Genomic DNA, 20,172 nt, shown 5'->3' on the forward strand with positions numbered 1-20,172 from the left:
TAAAGCTACTATCAAGATATTGAAATGCCACTAGAACAATTACACGGAGCTGCTAACTTGAAATAATGAAAATAGAATCTATTGACATCATGTTGAAAAGATACTAACATAGACATAGAAAGATTCTATCACTATGTTGAAAAGCCGCTATAACAGTTGTAGAGAGTTACTAACTGTCTTCCATAGTTGTAAAAGGTCACTACTATTGTTGTGAAAAGCTATTACTATAGTTGTATAAAGCTACTGTCAATGTTGTAATCTACTATCATTTTTCAATGTAAGAAACTTTGCCACTGCTGTACAAAGCTACTACCAATGCTATCCAATATTGTAGAAAGTTATTGCTAATGTTGTAAAAAAGCTATTTCAACTGTTGATGTGCTACTACCAGTTTTGCTTTGTACATGTTTTCTTGTTTTGGCGCCCCACAGGACTACACCAACCACACTTTATATGTCTTCTCTAGTGACCTTCAATTAGGCAAACAAAAACAAAAATCAAAGTCAAAATCAAAATATAGAAGGCTACTATCACAGTTATACAACTCAACTAGAATAGTAATAGAAAGCTAGTAGCATAGCTATTGATTGCAACTAAAATATGATCAAGATTGATTTTTGTGATCAAAATTGAAGATAGCATGCCAGCAAACATCTACTTTATCAACCTGACAAAAAAAAAAAAATAAACCACAGTCAAGACACAAAACTAATAACAAAATGTGCAAAGCTACTGATCTAATTGTGGAAAGGTACTGCTAGAGTTTTAAAAAGCTATTGATAGAGATATAAGAAGCTACTAGCATAGCTTTCCAGTAGCAGAGAGCATGAATCCATTAAATTTGCTTTTATAGTGAATGTGTTTTCTCTAACTATATCAGTAGCTTTCTTTAACTAGGTCAATATGCTCTCTTTAATTGCAGAAGTAGCTTTTAATAATTAAGTTGGTAACTTTTCCTAACTAGGTGTAACTTTCTTTGTCAGATTTTAACATCAATTCTTCAGAACAAAAAAAACCAATTTATACACTATGTCTATAATGAAAACCCAACTTAGGGACTACAAGAATTCTATAGCAATTGAAAACAATTCTATCTCAGCATGAATGATCTAGTGCTTTTATAGCAATTGAAAACAATTCTATAATAATGGATTTCCAGATCATTAACAAATGTCATACCAAGGAGGAACAAAAGATGGTGGCTCGGCAGAATGAAACCAACACCAACCAAACCAAAACCCAATCATATCAAACATGTAAAGTTAACCAAACTCAACAAAATAATGCAAATATAAAATATGATCTTCAAGACCAGCTTGAAATACCTCAACCACATAACCTACTCTACATCTACTTTAAGTTTAATTGTCCAAAATAAAATGAAACATTTCCATCAATAATGGCCATAATTGAAACTCCAAAGTTACTAACATCAATTTGAAAAATACTAACATAGCATGAAAAGCTACAATTACTGTGTTGAAAAGCCACTATGACAATCAAAGAAAGCTACTAAAATCAGGAAACGAAAACAAACCTTGCAAAGAGCCATGAAGTCGGGATCCCCATATCCGACAATTCATCTCAACGTCTTCCAGCTCCTATTCACAACCAAAATGATGCTGAATCAACATAACAAACTTCAAAAAACCTAGATTTAAAGAAAGGAGACCAATAGAACTTCACAATGAATTCCAAAATTCCAAACTCAGACCAATAAACTGCTCATTATTTTGAAGCTATCCTAACTACACAACTCAAATTTAACAATGCCATGAAACAAAGTTTCAACTATACGAGACAAGTAGGCAATCAACAATAATTATATAGAAGATAATAGATAGATTATCTGTATACAAGAACAGACTAAATTTCAAGCTATACTAGTATCAATCTGAGCTCATAAATTCTGGAATTTGATACAATTCTGCCAATTCCAAAATAATAAATGCGTATAGATCAAAAAACATAGAAACAATCCACAATTCAACTCATAATAGAGAGAATTCTGAATTCTGACCTGTAGTGCTGAATTTTGGCCGGCGACGTGTACTGAATGACGGTGAAGGTCCGGTCAGATCTGCTCTGAATCGGCGTTGAGATATGAGAAAACGTGGGAGAAGGAGGAGGAGGTGATGAAACGATGCCGTCTCATTTCGCTCCGATCCCAAACAAGGCTTCTCTCTTGGTCGAGATCTTCCGGCAGGCACTGAGCTTCGCAATTTCAAGCTAAACAGAGTGCAAAGAGATGGAATCAAACCTCAATGAGTGTGCCGTTCACGGACTACAAAGTGTAGAGAGAGAGAACGCTTAGATCGATTCGACGAGAGAGAGAGAGAGAGAGAGAGAGAGAGAGAGAGCTTCATCTTCTTCTACGAGCTAGAGAGAGAAAGCTTCATCTTCCTCTATGAGCTCTAGAGAGAGAGAGCTTCATCTCAGTTTGCTAGATGTAGAGAGAGCTTCATGGTGGTAGAAAGAGAGAGATCGAGATGAACTGAAATTGAAACAGAAAATTAAATGGTAGGGAAAGAAAGAGAGGTGAGGGTAAAATAAGAATAACATAAAAAAGAGCTGATGATTTTGGGCCCAAAAGTGGCCTTATTTGTACAAAAAAATTTAGGTGGCCTTATGACTAATATAAGTCTCAAAATGACACTTATATGTAATTTTCTATAAAATATAATGAGAAAATGTTACAAACAGTACCCGAACTAAGGCTCATTCTTAACTTAGTACCCGACTATGCAAAACTATCACTTTGGTACCTCAAGTTTGAAATCCGACCCAAGAATGGTACACGCCGTCCATCACGGCGTTAACTAGCTAATCACGTAGCATATTTTGAGGGCCCTCATGGTTTGCCACATAGCAAAGACTTAACGCTGTGATGGACGGTGTGTACCATTCCTGGGTTGAGTTTCAAACTTGGGGTACCAAAATGATAGTTTTGCATAGTCGGCTACTGAAGTTGGGTGTCGGCCTTAGTTCGGATACTGTTTGAAATATTTTCTCAAATATAATTTTTTTTTTTAAATACGTATTTTATTAATCAAACTTATAGTTTTAGATTTGAGACAATTTTTCATAATGGAAGTATAATTTATCTATGAATTTAAAATCATAAGAGAGAATAATTTTAATGTTTTTTTGTTGAGAAGAAAGAATAATATTAATATTAATGTTTAAAAAAAAATGTGCATTGTTGGTAGCGATACTCGAACCTAGGACCACGTCCACGTGCAAAAACAGTTTTGCCACTACAGCAAACCAGCCATCAATGGTAATGTCAAACTAGAAAGATTTTATATTAAATCTTATTGGGGCACGGACGCGGCTCCACCTCTGCCAGTTACTGAAGTGATACCCAAATTGGTAGAATATTTTAAATAAGGAATCCATTGATTAGAGGTACTTGATACCCCTCCTATGAATGAATCCAATGATCTGTTTCAAGAATAGTAATGAAGTAGAAGTTCTTTAATTCGGGGCAAAACGAAACACGAGCATAGAATAATGGGGAAATTGGAGAATCAGAAAACAGCTTTGCTGTTTATGTAGGTATAGACTATAATTCACCAACCACTTGCTCAAAAAGGGAATAAGGGAAATGGGATACCATTAGTCCTAGATGTAATTCAATTCAAGCATATGAAACCTCAGATTATGCAAAGTTTTGAAAAAAAAAAAAAACAACAATGAACAATGAAGCTGTCCTCTCTATTGAAAAAAAAAAAAATTGTTTTTCTATTAACAAACATGTGCCGGACAAGGTAGCTCTTCGGCGGTAATGGAAGCTGGGAGGGAGACCACGAACATGAATTGATCAATCAATGCCCAAGGTGGAATAGGGTTCAAAGCCACCCTGACAAATACAAAACGAATAAACTCTCAGCGCTTGTTTTTTTAGGAAATAATAAAAGGTGTAAACATTATCATGTTCAAAAGAAGTATAGAGCTACAATCGGATGGTTGAAAACATGGAATTGACAGGGGAAAAAGGAGAAGAAGAAGATGATATACACTGAAGAATGGAGGTGGCTTCATATAGGTGTTTCTATTTCAACAGGATCCATTTCACCAGTTGAATAGAGTATAGGGCTTTATAAAGGCCAACCATATACAATTGAATAAAAAAAAGAATTGAATTTGTTTGATGTAACAGGGTAGAATGAACTAGTTTCATTCCTAATCATATGAAGCCAATTTTACTGAAATATGCTACTCACAGAACAGTCATCATGTACACGCCATATGGTCTCTCCCAGAAGATTTGCCACTGACAGGACAGTTAGCTGGGGAAAATAGTTCTGCTCAGACACTGGAATAGTATTTGTTATGATCACCTCTTGGAACAAGCCGCTTGACAGCCTCTCTATGGCAGGAGGACTGCAAAAAGGAAAGGATGAAAGTAAATATACAATTAAATAATAAGCATAACTATTACATTTTTATAGTCCAAAAAAAAAAATTCGGAAAAAGTGATGCTGGTCTCCAACTGCAAACTGTAACCATGGCTTCAAAAATAAAAAACCAAAGTCATAATTAGAAATTCTTTTTGGGGAATGTCATAATTATATTAACTCAGCAAAGAGGTAACAACTAAATAAAGGGTCTACCAAGAAACTCATTCCTTTCCATGAGAAGTCAGTCAACTAAAATTCACTGTAAGATACCAAAACTGCATTTATATTATAGATGCAGCTGGGATAGTTCTATTGATTCTTTTTTAGTACAAAAAGAGTTATAAATACTGTAGGCATGTTTAGTGCGGACATAAACTCCACAGCAATTCTAACAAAAAACTGAACGGTCACTTCCAGATCTCCATCAAAATAAGTATTGACCAAAACATAGCAAGGGCATGGAAAAAACTGATGACTATTGAAGTGATTTCTTGAGCTACTATCGAAAAATAGAAACAATCTTTTCTAGAGGAAAGAAAGATGGATGAAAGAAAGAAATCTACCCAAGCAGAACCAACTAATATTAACCCAGAAGTATCAAGTTACCATCAACTCAAAACCCTAAAAATAAGAATAGTATAAATTACACTAAAGGAAATATCCATAAACCTAGACCATGATGCCAAAGAGAAGTCGGACTTATTCTGTCGCAACCAAATTTATCTTCTCAACCCAATCATCAAATTTCTTTCTTTACAATAGACCATATAGAGGTCCACAGTTCTACACTACAGAATTGTAACAGTATAGCATTGCCCCACATACCCCAAAATATCCTCAGCAAACAAAGAGAGTTTTTGGGCCAAAGCCACACCAACCCTATGAGTCCTAGTCCATGCAACCTATTCCAAAATGTGATGACGTTGTACAATTATGAAAAACAGAATTTATTAAATTTTATAAGTAAACAGTATGCGGAGGAATCCTTTCAAAGTAAATCTAACAGTCACAGCTAAATCCCAAATACACCAAAGAGAATTCCCAACCGAGAACAGCCCACTAACCTGAATAAATTACAGAAATGGAATTCCCTGATATTCTGAAGAAATCCATTTCCAAAAACACACTACCCCACCATAGCACTTCAACCTCAGCCCCTTACTTTAGTGCAAAGGCGTGTGATCAACACTCTAACCCCCTCTTCGCAGAAAATGCCAAATAGGGAGATATAAAGCTGAGGATCTGCTTTTCTGAAGCATATCTCTAGAATAGATTTTTCTATATGCCAGCAGCCATGCAGGTATTTGTAATTTAGTAGGTTCAAAACAAATTGTAGATACGAAGTAATATTATACAGTACCAAAATGGACTCATTTGAATTTTGGAACATAGAAAAGAAAAGAGTAAGTACATGTAAAGACCCTGGACCCAGATAGTCTTACCTATTTGTCAAACCAAACTAGAATCAATTGGGAAAATGTTGAGCAAATTTAGGTTGGAATCAGCCGATTATAGAGGCTGAGAGGGCCTTTGAAGTGAGATTGGCCTCATTGGGCATCCTAATTCCTAAGAAGGATGCCCATAACCACCAACATACCTACTCAAACCCTACTAGTTGAACCTCAGGTTGAACTACTACTACAACTGTAATGTTCAATGAGCTAGGAATTGAACTATAAATTCCTAAGCAAGATGCTAAGAGTAGTTTTTACCAAAACATTTTAAATCTTTACTGTCAAAGAATTCCTATTCATCCACGGTGGCATTCCAAGTTTCTAATCTAACTCTAAACCACTGCAGTTCCCACTCCGAACTATGTGGGATCAGTGGTTGGGAACTTTGGGTGGCATATACATCACCAAGACTACTTCTGCTATTCAAACCTGGAACCACCACTTATGAGCAAGCTATACTTTTACCATTAAGGGAGACCTCTTAAGATCAACTCAATATGAAGCACACAAAAAAAAAAAAAAAAAAAACTAACAATTGTTTATTCTGGTGGAAACTATAAATGATCAGACTGCTAAATAAATATTCTATATATGTCATACCAAAAGAACAAAAGTGGACATTAAAGCACTATAAAAATATCACATACCTAAAAACAGCATGTGTACTGCACGCATAGACTTCCCTGGCACCCTCTTGATGTAGTAACTCTGCACCTTTGGAAATAGTCCCTATAACCCACCAGCAAAACAATAATAGTTTATTGCAAGAATAAAAACCAAGAATATAGCCGCACAGACTTATAAAGAATACATGAAATGATTATAAGAACATCAATAAATTCAAAACCCATGATAATGAAGCAAAGTATCATAGTATGCCAGTGTAGCTAAAATGGTCACATAATGGGCAAAGGAGATGTCGCACAAAATAAATTACAACATAAATTGAACAAGTTTGCATGCAATGAGTTAAGATCATTTGTGCTAACTTAAGTAATCTCTCTCTACGGCTCCGCAAAACCCGGACCGTGCCTAGGGTTTTTTTCAAGATCTCCTAGTCTTCTCGTCCGGCGGCGGTCATCGGTGGTGGTTTGCCATGCCGACTGGGCTGTTGCCGGGCGGGTTTTGAAAGCTATGCCGGTAGTCTCATGAGTGCGGTGTGGCTCGAGGCTTTGTGCGGAATGGATGATGATGGAGCCTGGGTTTTTCGGATTGTGCAGGTGGTGCTTGTCGATGGCTTCCATGACCTATGGCGGTGGGCATCTTCGGCAGGGAATCTCCTGGACCTGTGACGGCGAGGTGGCCATGGCGGTTTTCCGGCAGATTGGTGGGGCGGCGGGCTTTGGTGGTCTGGGTTGATCGCGGGGGCAACATGGCTATGGGGAATCTGCTCGGAACGTGGTGGTGGCGTCTGGGCGGTGTTTCTGCGCGGATCCGTGGGGGAGGTCGCAGCGGTCGTGGGTCGGGCAGTGTAGTCGATGGCTGGCGGTGGGAGGAAGTGGCAGGCTCGGGTCATCCTTTGGCTGCTGGGCCTTGAGCTGGGCCCATTCTCTTGGGACTGCTCTCTTTTGGGCTGGGGTGTTTTTGCCCTAGGTCCATCCTATGTTTTTTAGTTTTTCTAATTACAATAAGGTTCGTTTCCAGGCACATTCTACGCACCTTTGTGCATCTAGTTTTATTATTTAGTTTTGGAATTTGGTCTGGTCTTGTCAACTTAATTCTTAGTGGATCTAGGTGTACACCAATTGAGGTCTCTAGGCAGCTAGGTTTATTGGTTAAAGAGTTAAGTTGGAAGGGCCGGATCTCTCTAGCGCCTCCGGCGTAGTACCAAAGGGGGATTCCCGCTATGTCTACGTATTGATTGTACAATGAGTGGGTCTGTATTTCTATGTACCGTTGTGGGTACTACCACTATCTTCTTGTCTGTAAATGGCAGAAGAAGGGTATGTAATGGCCTCTTCTGGCTTTTGATGAATATATATTCGCCTACTGGCTCCATTATCAAAAAAATGAGTTAAGATCATTTGTATAATCAATTAATTTAGTTAACTGCACTAATGACAGCAGAAAAAAAAATGGACAGCTTTATTGATCAAACAGCAGAATGATACAATAAAAGTGGAAAATAACCTACAATAAATTGGGTAGAAATATAAATTGGAAATCAATAATTGGATTTCCAGGAATACTAAGGCCTAACTGTGTTGTGAATTTGGCTCGTTGATATGCCTAAATTGATTAGGATTCAAGGCAAAACCAGATGGGTAAGTGAAGATTAGTGCCCACAGGAATTCTTCTAGTATCCTAATGGGTTTTGGAATAGGAAGAGTTATTCCTATTGATTTAGACCTGGAAAGTAAGTTATATTCTAGTTAGGAATAGGAAAGCTAGCTCTCTTTCCTTGTTCTAATAGTTCTAGGAATCCTAATGTGACATGTTTGTAACCAGCACCTATAATCTATAAATAGGGCTGCAGGGAGGTCACATAATGTGTCCTCAGATCAGAGAAGAGATCAAAGAGAGATCTCAGAGAGTTCTCAGTTAACATACAAACACAGGGGCAGGGAGAGCCAAGGGTGATAGAGAGATCTAGCAAAGAGGTTGGGGATTAGCATAGGGATTTCAATAAGTACTTGTAATCAAGTTGTTATTCTCCATAGTGCTAGTGATTCTCAAGAGAGATCACACAGAGGACGTAGACAAAGTTTTTGTCGAACCTCTATAAAATTCTGTGTTCGTGTGCTGTGGTTTTCTGCTGTGATATTTTGCATCATCATCCTATTATTGTTTGCACAGTCATAAGCCTATAAAGAGAAACAAGGTTCTGGGTAAAAGGTGCATATTTACTACAGTAGATACATTACACACTAGTCTCTGATAGCCCACTCATAAATGCACAGACAATGAAAATTGAGCGGTCACAACAGTTACAACAGCCATTAGCATCTGATTTTCAAACTGGCAGATAAATTCCTTGAGTAGGATTAGGCACAAAAGACAAGATAAACCCACCTAAAAGACTACCAAATGAGGAATAACCCACTGCTCCATGCCATCAAGATGCATTTTAAAGGGTGTGAACTTAAATCAAATATCCCAACAACAAAGGAAGATAATTCCAATCCATATATTCAGTTGGAAGTCCTTTTCAGGTCATATCTATAAAGAAATTTAAACCAGTTATATTGATACCTTAACAGGGTACACAGAAAAAATCCATGATTAAGATACCTACAATGGTTTCTAGTACTTGTAGTCTCATTCTTTTCTTCAACAAAATATATATACAATTCTTTTGAGCATGCCCCTAATGATGAATTTTCTATCACCTCTCTCATCTAACTATGTAGATTATGATTTTTCCAGACTATAAGTTTACAAACAGAAGCAATGCTTAAGATGATATCTACTGTTCTATTTTGTTTGATTACATCTTTTTAAAGGTATTATTGTGTTCTATTTTGTACAACAGATTATAGTATGTACGAACTAACCAGCTGTATCAATCATGTCATCAACCATGACGGCTACTTTTCCCTTCACGTCACCTATCAAATTCATCACCTGCAAATAGATGACATTAGACTTTGAACTGATGAATAGGAAGACGAGTTTTGACTAAACAGTAAAGCTAATGCATATTTTTTAATAACAATCCATTGCTTTAGACTTCAAAGATTAAGGCAGAAAATAAATGGAAGATGAAAAAACCAAAAAAAGAAAAAATAAATAAAAGAAGCAGAAGCAGAAAAGTGTGTCATTGTGAAAATCGAGAGAGATTTTTTGGAAAATGCAGAGCTTGAAACCCTTAGCTGCATTCATAATTTCAAATAGCCTTACCAAACAACCTTTTACTTTTTCAGACATATTAATAGCTTTTGAGATTGATTTTGAGAATGTGTCCTAACTCCTGAGTTGCAGACTACTGCTAAGTGAGTGTCCTTTTAGAGCTCGAGTAGTCTGTGTTGATTTATTATTTGAGAACTGCTTTGAGAAAAAGAGTAAGAGGATAGTCAGGTATGTTTTCTTAAGGAAAAATTTCATTCCTACAGTCAGTAAGTAGCATCTAGCTTCATTCATTTCTTATAGATAGACTTTCAAGTAGCATGGTTAGGAGGTTAGAGAATATAATGGACTTCCATGGAAGGGGTGATGAAGGGACAAAGGATTATATAATTAGTTGACATATTTTGCAAATGTCAAAAGAAATATCACGATACAGGAGCCAGAGAACAGAACAACAAAATTTTCCCTACAATGTTAATGAGTTATGATGAAAACGTTTAAAGCATAATTGCAATTTAGCATCTTATCTTGGACTAGAAAAGTAGAAAGAGATAAAAAATAAAAAAATAAAAGAAGAGTAAAAGGTTAGTTTATCAGAGAGAAATTATTGAGACGGATCGCAAATAGCATGGCTTAGAAACTTGGAGTTGTCCATAATAATAAAGCTTAAAGTATGGTATTGTAAGTTCCTTTTCTGTAAGAAAGCATGAAAATTATGTGGTCATTAAATGTCACCAGTTTATCAAGCTTTATATAGAATGTGACAACATTATCAGATTTCAGAATAATTTCTCTCATGTACTACTTAAGATAATGTGAGATCATGAGATTCATAAGACATAACTGTAACTCTGTAATAGTTGTCGGCCTCATGTGAAATAGTTCATACCTCTGCAACATTGTGCCCATGACGTCTTTTATCAACAATTGCCAGAGGAGCATCAGATAACTTTTTCGCAAAAGCACGGGCTCTAGCAACACCCCCAACATCCGGTGAGACCACTACCAAATCATCAGAACAGATAGTCTTGCTGGCAAGGTAATCAAGTATCACAGGCTGATTGAACATAATGAAGAATGAAAATCATTAACAAGGCTTACAATCAGAAAGGAAATTTAATCATATGTATAATATGAAGATAGTAGATTTTTGTTATTTGCTAATCATTAGATAAATTCAACAAAGTGGAGGCCAAAAGCCTACGTAAAGAAAAGCAAAGACAAATTTCCTATGAAAAGTACTTGACACTGGGGAAAACACAATACCTTCCTAACCCCTAACCAGCATAGAGTTGATCCCGGACAGAGGCGCCAAAGAGACCAAGGGGAGCTAAGTTTCACACCTAATATACCATATATAGTCCAATAAACTTTGGTCACACTGCAGATTTAGTCCTTCGTATGTTAACACATTTGTGTTTCTTACACAGTGTGTTGTTTTAGAATGTACAATCGCCATTTAGGGTTTACATATGAGGTATTTAAATCTCGTTTTTGGGATTACTGAGCTCAAGCCTAACCTAAATAAACACACTTTGCTCTTCTTTATTCCATCTTTTGAATCCTGCAATCATTTATAGTGCCTTAACCACTCCAGTCGTGGACAGACACATAGAAAAATAATCTCCCTTTACGAAAGGTAAAGTACATTGAAGCAGGAGATGCACAGAAATCAGAACTAAAGACATTTACAAATGTTATCCATAACATTCTAGCAGTAATTTCCAAAAAGATTTATACATACAATTTTATTAATAGTATAAAAAATCTCTTTAAAATATTCACACACACAGAATTATTCCAGGTTGCCAAGTAAAGGACTGAAGATTCTTATAAGAGTTGAACAGCCTGATCCATGGACTATGAAACAGAAGTGCCCCCAAGTATTACAGAATTGTTACCTGACCATATACATGATCCACAGGAATATCAAAATATCCCATCGATTGACCAGAATGAAGATCACACGCAAGAACACGATTTGCACCCGCTTCAGTGATTAAATTTGCAACAAGTTTGGCAGCAATAGATTCACGCCCTTGAGTCTGAAACAAACAGTGCTTAAAGTTGATAATCAAAAGAAATTTGAACTTGGAATCAGATAACTCATACAGGATTTAGTAATCTACCACAGAGAACATTGTACAAGCTACTATCTGAGAAAAAGTGATAAATTTTTATGATTTCAAATCCAAGTAGGTAAACCAACGATTTACTGACTAAACTTGTAAATATGATGTTCAACAGCAATCTTACTGCTAGCGTTGAGAAGTTTCTTAATGAACTAAAAGACTCCATTTGAGGAATTCGACTTATGTTTCCCCCTATAAGGATAAATCTACATATATATTGTTAAAAAGAGAACTTATAAGGAGGGATCCCTTTTTTTTTTCGTTTTATGAGAACAAAAAGGCATCATATATCAGCCAAATCAAAAACCGTTTAGCCATGTAAACATCACCTAATAAATAGATGAACAGTGTTTAAACACTCAGATAACCATATTCGTAATCAAATGATCATACAACTTTAATAGAAATAAGATAATTAAATGGTCAAACCATTTCTGGTTTTGCTAAATTGTAGCAAGGATTATTTTAAAATGGGGATCTAACCCTTCAGGTTCAGGGTGGCACCAACAATGCTACCCATTTTACTTCTCAAAGAAACAGATACCAACGAAGGGGACTATATAAATACATAATTCTCTAACTTCAAATTAACATTGGTTTGATCACACATACTATGGAGGAGGCGAGAAAGCCAGATGAAGGTAGTATATTTATAAACAGAGAAATGAGGAACCAATTTCATGTTATACACATTAAAATACTAAGTCCAATACCAATTTGTTGTATGATTTTAAGCCCCCAATCTACCAGTGGATAAAATGAAGACAATTAATTCAGGCCCATGGATAACATGTAATGAATAACTCTGCATCTCAATATATATTAGTCAAAATTATACCAGGGCACACTGGTACAGTCATCAATCATTACCAAAGCTCTGGAACTTGTGATTATCAAGCTATGCACCACATATGAAAACAATTTCCAGATTCGTTGCTCACTCAATTAGTTTACCTTTCTATCAGCCCTGGCATATCCAAAATATGGAATCACAGCAGTAATGTTCTTGGCTGACGCCCTTCGACATGCATCAATCATTATCAGAAGCTCCATTAGATTCTCATTTGCAGGAGGACATGTTGGTTGCACAAGATATACATCACACCCTCTGACACTTTCTTGCAACTGAACATATATCTCTCCATCAGCAAACCGCTTTATCTTAATCTTTCCAAGTTCCAGACCCATGTAGCATGCAATTTCCTATCAAAAACACAAGACTACATCAAAAACAGTGCATTCAAAGTGGTTAATATGCACATACTATGGTCCTTTTGCTTTGGCAGAAAACAATTCCAGGGAAAAGTCTTCTGAATAAAAAAAATTTCTAATATTTGCTTAAATGGAAAACTACCTAGGACATATAGCACTTCTTTAGTCTATGTTCACATATAGCACTTCTTTAGTCTATGTTCAACATGTTTTCTTTAAAAACCAATGAGAAGGGCAGCAAACATCATCCCTCATGTCAAGTAACCTAGCTAAGAACACAATCAAGAAGAATTTCTATAGAGAGAAAATTCTAATATCTACCAAACAGCATTAGGTATTCTGAGGAAAATTTTCAGGATGGAAAGCTTTTTCTTGGAAATAATACTCCTAGTAGAAGCTTTTCTAAACATATCCACACCAGAAGACAAAGAGGTAATGTCAATGAATATCATCTTTTAGTTGTATATTCTATAGAAACATCAGAAATTTAGATCCATTCTCAGACAAAGGACATTACATAGGCACCAAACATTCATGTAACAGAATGAAGCTACAGTAAAAAGGACAAAAACTCAATTAACCAACAGCATTTCTACATTAAATGAAAAAGAAGAGTATTCAGAAATCACTCTTCTGCGTATTCCATTAATCTACATTATACTAAAACCAAATCCCTGTATATAGAATTCAGCCACATGAATTCTTATTCTACATTCCAATCTAGTAGAATGTTGTGCAAATCTCATCTTGGCAGATCTTTTAGTATCATTCATCCCATGTAAGTCTCGGTCAGCCACTTGTTATTTTATGTATTATCTTAAATAGTCTTTATTTAGTAATGAGATCCTACCATCTACACAATCATTCGCACTGTTATTAGTAGTAGGTATCCTTCAAAATGTCTCTACACTGTTGGAAACTTGGATCATCCATATCAGCACTCTCATCTCCCCTACATCTCAAAGTTTAACTAGCTGGCATCAATAATCAAAATATGAACAACCACACTAGCTATCTTAGTTTCAACTAATTCTTATTTCTGATCTTATTATTATTATTCTTGAGCCCTTAATCCCAACTAGGTTTTGTCATTCAAGCTAACAAAATTAACACAGTGAAAACCAAATTGGATAAAGCAGGAAACTACATCAGAACAGAACTCCTTCAACAATTGTGCTTAATAAAATCCTGCTTCTCCTCGAAAAAAGAAAAAAAAGGACAAATAACAGTCAGTTTAATCCCAAATACTATAGTAATCTAATAGTATGCAAATGACTCATAGATCTGATTTGGAACTGCCACAATTTCCATATGAGATAATCACCTTTTGTTTCTTTTCTTGGTGCAAGTGTGACCTCCACAGATCCTAACAAAATAAAATATAAAAAATTTGGGCCTGCCACAATTTACTTGCTTCCCATTTCTCCACCAAAAAAAGAAAGAAAAAAAAAGAAAGGGAAAATTAACAAAGTCAGTTGCCGACTACAAACCGTCAACAAAGAAAAATGAAATCAAAAAAACAGGATGAACCCCAATTCTCAAATCACTCCCCCCTTTCTACATACACCTGTAACAAATCTATATACAAAGATATCGAAATCAGATAATCACCAAAATCATCCTTGCCCTTTCTATCATACATTCTATCTACTGTATTAGGTCTTGTACCTCGCATCATACCTATTTTTGTAGATCTTATCGTATTACTTCATCCCACGTAAGTCTCACTTGGTTCAGCACCTGATCTTTAACTTGAATAGTCTTTGTTCATTAACGACTGCATCTGATGTTTAACTTGCATATCCCACCCTCTAATGTCTAATCTACCTAGCCCGATTTTATCAGTAGAGTTAACACTCACAAGTAGACCTCCAGTAATCCAAAATCAAACAAGCACACACAAAAACTCCAAACTATAAAACACATTCTCTCTAATCAAACAGAAACCACAAATATTCTATGCCAATATTAGCTCGATAATTCCACTTCAACTAACTTAAAACTACAAAATCTGCCAAAATGTACACCTGAGAAAGCGCCGGGTTCGCAGTTCCGGAAAATATCCTGAGCCTGGTGTCATTCTTGCTGGCTGCATTCACCGCATGTGTAGTCCTGGTCAGAAAATTCGGCAGCATTTCATCCCTGAGGAGCGGAATGAATGGCTTCCCATTCGCGTATTTCAAAGGCTCCCCAACACTACACCTCTAAATTCACAATCCACAGCAAACAAGAGTCATATTGTATTGAAGGAACAGAAAAATGAACTCAAATTGAGGTGATGAGTGAGAGAGAGAGAGAGCTTACGATGCCTTTAGGGAACGGGATTCGAGAGCGGGAAGAGGGGTTAGGAAGAAGAGAGCGAGAAGAAGAAAGAGAGGAAAGGGAGGCTGTCTGAAGCAGCGAAGTCATTGGGTTTTCTTATGTTGGTGGGTAGGAATCAGGTGTTTAGGGTTTTAGTCAAGGTTTTGAGGAATCAGGTGTTTGCGGTGGCGGGAGGCGGTTCAGGCGAAACAGGCGTTGCCCATCTCCATTTGGTACCAAACAGTGTATGACGGGAAATTCTATTTCTATCTTACTATTTTCGATTTTTCCAGGTTTTTTTATTTTATTTTTTCAAAAAACAAATAACCAATGGCAAATATCGAAATGTACCAAAATACTAAATACACGTTCCCCAATTTACTACACCACCAATTGAATTTGAAAAGGTGCGGGCAAATCGAAAAAAGGTGGCGGAAAGTTTCCTTTTATTGAAAATAGCATTGGCTAATGCCTATCCAACAATATTTATATAGAAAAACATCGTCCCAATTTATCAAATGATGCGACTATTGTCACCCAATGAACCACTTTATTCACCCAAAATACCATTTTTCCTACATGCTCTTCTCATCCTACATATATTTTTTTAGTTTTAAGTTTGCTTTGTTCACCCTACATGCTGTTCCGTTTTTTAAGAATGCAAGAAATCCTCATAATCAAGCTTAAAGGATCGACCTCCTTAGGGAGCTCGGCAAAACCCATTATACAAGAAGCAAAGACAAGGGCCTTCCAACTCGATCTTAGGATATATGTTCTTCAAGAAATCAATACTTAATTCTATGATAATGACCTGGAGAAGAATTCTAATAGGTATGTTGTATGCATGTGTATGTTTTCATATAGCAAGAGAATCCAACTTGAAGAAAAGAAAACAAAAATGTGATTACATCATTTTCAAGCTCCAAGTAGGTGCTTTCAGACTCCATTAGTGTTAATATTTTGAGGCATGAGAGAATAATTGAAGATGATGAGTGCTAAAAAAGAAAGTGTAAAGGTTTAATGATGATTGAAACGATTAAGCTTCAAGTTTAAGTACGTGTCCTAGAGGGAATAAGAAAACAAATTGTAATTTTTAATAAGATATTATCCTTTATTGTAATTTTATTTTAGGGTATTTTGATCTTTCAATAAATCAGAAAATTGTAGGGTGAACAAAGTGGTTCGTAGGGTGGCAATATCCGCACCCTTTATCAAAATCAATCATACAATTCATATATGTTGTATATCGAGTGTTGTGTGATTTGATTTTTGTAGTAGTGCATCTTATATGTATGAACATCGAAGATGCTTTAATAGAAGATAATGTGTCTCATGTTGAATTGAGCCAAGTAAGCAACTGAACGGAGCCATCCACAGTTTGGAAACCCAAAAATAAATCTAATATAGTGCTGAGAGATCGCACTTCACAAGTTTCCAATGGAGTGAACTGCTCAAACTGGTTGGAGCCATTTTTCATGGACATCGTCCTTATAGCTGAAAAACGCTAGAAGTCGTCTTGGGATGCAAAACCATGGAGAGCGAAAGAAAGGCAAATTTTAACACTTGCTCCAAAAATCACCCTATAGTGGATTCAAAAATCATTAGCAATATGAAAATAAATCAAATAATCTCTTCCCAAACTTTAACACTTGCTCCAACCAATGTAATCATTTGTGGTGAATGAGTAAAAAACAAATTAATTAAGAACCTTAAAAGTACAGTTAATTATATAGATAATGGACTGATGAAGTACACACCAAAATATGAACTTGTGACTCCAACATCCGAAGAAGCTCTTTGGTGGTGTCAAGAGCGGTCTGATTGTGAAGCAATGATGGCTTGCTAGCCACTAGAATAACCAAAATGAAATATAAGTCCTATGTAATTAGCAACAATTCCGAAAGAAAGCAGCTTAAACATCCTAAGAACTAGGCACTAAATTAACCAAATTATACCTGACTAGGCAAAAAAAGAATTCTTCTAGCGTTGTTCCAGTCACCAAAAAGGGCCTAGCAGTAGTGACATGCTCCTAAATGTAGGGCTTCCGTACCCAAGATCATCATGAACAACGATGAGATCTTCATTGCCTTGGAAGAGAATTTGCAGAAGTCATAACTACAATAGATAAAAGGGGCTGAAATTTGCACACCATTTTTTACATTCTACACTCCCTTTGCTTTTTTTAATACTTGTTATCAATTCAATAATATTTTTCTTCCAAAACTACCACTCTCTCTCTCTCTCTCTCTCTCTCTCCCCCCCCCCCCCCTCTCCATTCACAGAATCGTGCTGCATCAGTGGCTTTGCACAAATATGAAAACCCCATGGACAAAATCTCTGATTAACAACCTGTAAAATACTTTGATCATACAAGAAACTGAGAAAGATGGCGATATAACCCCATCCAAAATGAATTCAACCACTACATTGAAATCCAACCCCAAATTATCCTCACACCATTAAATTAGATTTATTAATCTGTTGAACAAAATATAAGTTCAATTTCTTTCAATTAGAGTGGAACAATTTAGTAATTGAATGGATCTTTTTCTCCATAAACAAAGAAACGAAAATGGATGGGCAGAGAAGAGAGGAGTCTGAAGAGGAGTGGTAAAAGCTGCTCCGATTGAGTCTGGCTCCACCTGCAAAAGCTGCGCGAATCGGCGAGGACAGCGATGACGAAGTCGTACCACAGAACATTAAGGCCGAGGTCCTTAAACACATCTCAAACACATCCCCATTTCTTCCACTCGAATTCGAACTCCTCAAATTTTCCTCCCTTAGAATCTTGCAGAGGTCTCTCCTCCCTTCCCTCATTGCCTGAACCATCTTCTCCGCAGTTTCCAAGTCTCCGAAACCAACATAAGCCGCAACCAAGGAATTCAATGTAGTCATACACACTGCGATCCCTTGCTCCAAAATCCTCTCCAACACAAAAACAAGCAAGTCCTTCCTTTTTCAAAAAAAAGAAGAAGTCCTTCCTTCCAACTCTAGCGCAAAGCTTGATCATCACATTGTAACTAAGCACATCTGGCTCGACACCTGACTCAGGTATTTCGTCAAATAGCTTTAAGCATTCAGCGAGTAGAAGAGCTTGAGCGCTTCGGAAGGGCCATTGCCGCCAGAAGCAGCAAGGTAGCTGACGACGGCGCTCCAGGCCTCGATGTGGGGGAGGAAGCCGAAGCGGAGCATGAACTTGACGATGGAGGTGGCGTAGCGGGTCGGCGAGTCTGGCCGGCCTTGGCGGCAGCGACGGAGAGGAGGCTGTGGGAGTTGGCGTCAAGGTGGCAGAGCTGGCGCTTATTGCGGAGGCATGTGATGATGGACTGGGCGCGCGTGAGGCTGGTGCAAGTGTTCTGGTAGGACAACTGGGAGAGCAAGCGGCTGAGGCAAGTGGGATTGGGGAGGCGGGAGGATTGGGTGTAGAAAATCCAAGCCTCTTCTGTCTTTCTCTGGCGGAGGAGGATTAGAAGCTTCTGGTCTTCATTATATATCGGTGGCTCATCGCAGTCGGCGGCTGCTGTTATGAGAGTTAAGTCTGCTGCTGGGTTGGCGACAGTGGCGTGGAGGCGAAATGAGCGCATGGGTTTGGAAATGGCGGAGGGAAAAGGCGGGGGAGAGACACAGTGGACTGGAGAGTGAGGGTGTGGGTTTGAATTGGTGGGTAATGGTGAAGATGGTGGAGGCGGTTTGAAGTTCATGGTCTATTTGGGAAGAAAAATGGAGGGTTTAATTAAGTTTGTGGAAGAAGAGATAATCAAGTTGGGTTGAGTGGCAGAGGGAGGGAGGGAGGGAGGGAGAGAGAGAGAGAGAGAGAGAGAGAGAGAGAGAGAGAGAGAGAGAGAGAGAGAGAGAGAGAGAGAGAGAGAGAGAGAGAGGAGTGTTTTAGTTGCAGGATGTGGAAGGGATAGGATGAGAGAGATAAGCATAGGGGTGATTTGGTCAAAGCAGCACAAGGGGTGTGCAAAAAGTAAAATTGGGTGTGCAAATTTCAGCCCCCTAGATAAAAACATAGGAAAATTAACAAAGATATCCAACAAAGCGACAAATAAATCAAAGCAAACAACCGGTTTCTGAGAGCATATCACGGCTCCTCTAAAATGGGCTAGTTGTGAATTTAGTGAATTTCATAAAATCTAAATATTTGAAACAATTGAATAGTTAAAATAACACCACATCATCTAATACCAAATTTTTTTGCTGTTCATTATCTTTTTTTTTTTAATAGGGGTTTGGAACCTAGCCTACCTGGGAGGCTCAACCCCATACCCGGTTCCATTTATTGAATTAGAAATATGCAACTAAGGGGACGTAAAACCTAAACCCCATGTTCATTGTCTTTCTAAAAGGAAGAAAGATTTAATTGTGATTTTACATTGACGGACAAACTGAATCCTAGGCTTGTATGTAGAACAAAGAAGGCACGTTGTCCAGTTCATGATTCATGTCTTAGAGACAAATTCAGAGTTGTGAGCAACAAGGATTCCATGAACACTAGGAGTCTACATAATTATCTGAGCTAGCAAAAGAGATCTTGTAAACTAGGAGTGTACCTTTGTGATTCAAATGGATCTAATCATCAAATCAAAATCGTTGTAGAGAACAAACAAAACTATTATTGTTAATGTATTTATAAGATTTGAGGCTGAAAACTCAAGGACAAATCCAATTCAAATTTTCCAGAATCAATTAGATGAAGAGAAAAGAAAAGGGGAGTGAATTTTGCACTCCCCAAATTGCAAATTGCACTCCCTATCAGTTTTTTAATAATATCTCCCCACTCATCAATCTATACTTCCCAAAATACCCCAAGTCAAATTTTTTTTTTTTCTGTTTTGGTCTTTTCTTCCTTATTTTCTCTCTCCCCCCACTTTCTTCTCTCTC

General features: G+C 37.2%; 1 protein-coding gene across 1 annotated transcript; it reads right to left on the reverse strand.

Annotated features, from left to right (window-relative positions):
- Positions 1-3,530: 3,530 nt before the first annotated feature.
- On the reverse strand, positions 3,531-15,540 carry LOC112174601 (ribose-phosphate pyrophosphokinase 1). The gene is made up of 9 exons (XM_024312404.2): positions 15,292-15,540; positions 15,015-15,191; positions 12,730-12,978; positions 11,545-11,688; positions 10,533-10,700; positions 9,352-9,421; positions 6,505-6,586; positions 4,227-4,386; positions 3,531-3,862 (listed from the first exon to the last, which is right to left on the reverse strand). Exons 1-9 carry the CDS (start codon positions 15,394-15,396, stop codon positions 3,824-3,826), a joined length of 1,194 nt encoding a protein of 397 aa, XP_024168172.1. The 5' UTR covers positions 15,397-15,540; the 3' UTR covers positions 3,531-3,823.
- Positions 15,541-20,172: the final 4,632 nt, after the last annotated feature.

Source organism: Rosa chinensis, chromosome 1, assembly GCF_002994745.2.
Source record: "Rosa chinensis cultivar Old Blush chromosome 1, RchiOBHm-V2, whole genome shotgun sequence".
Taxonomy (NCBI): domain Eukaryota; kingdom Viridiplantae; phylum Streptophyta; class Magnoliopsida; order Rosales; family Rosaceae; genus Rosa; species Rosa chinensis.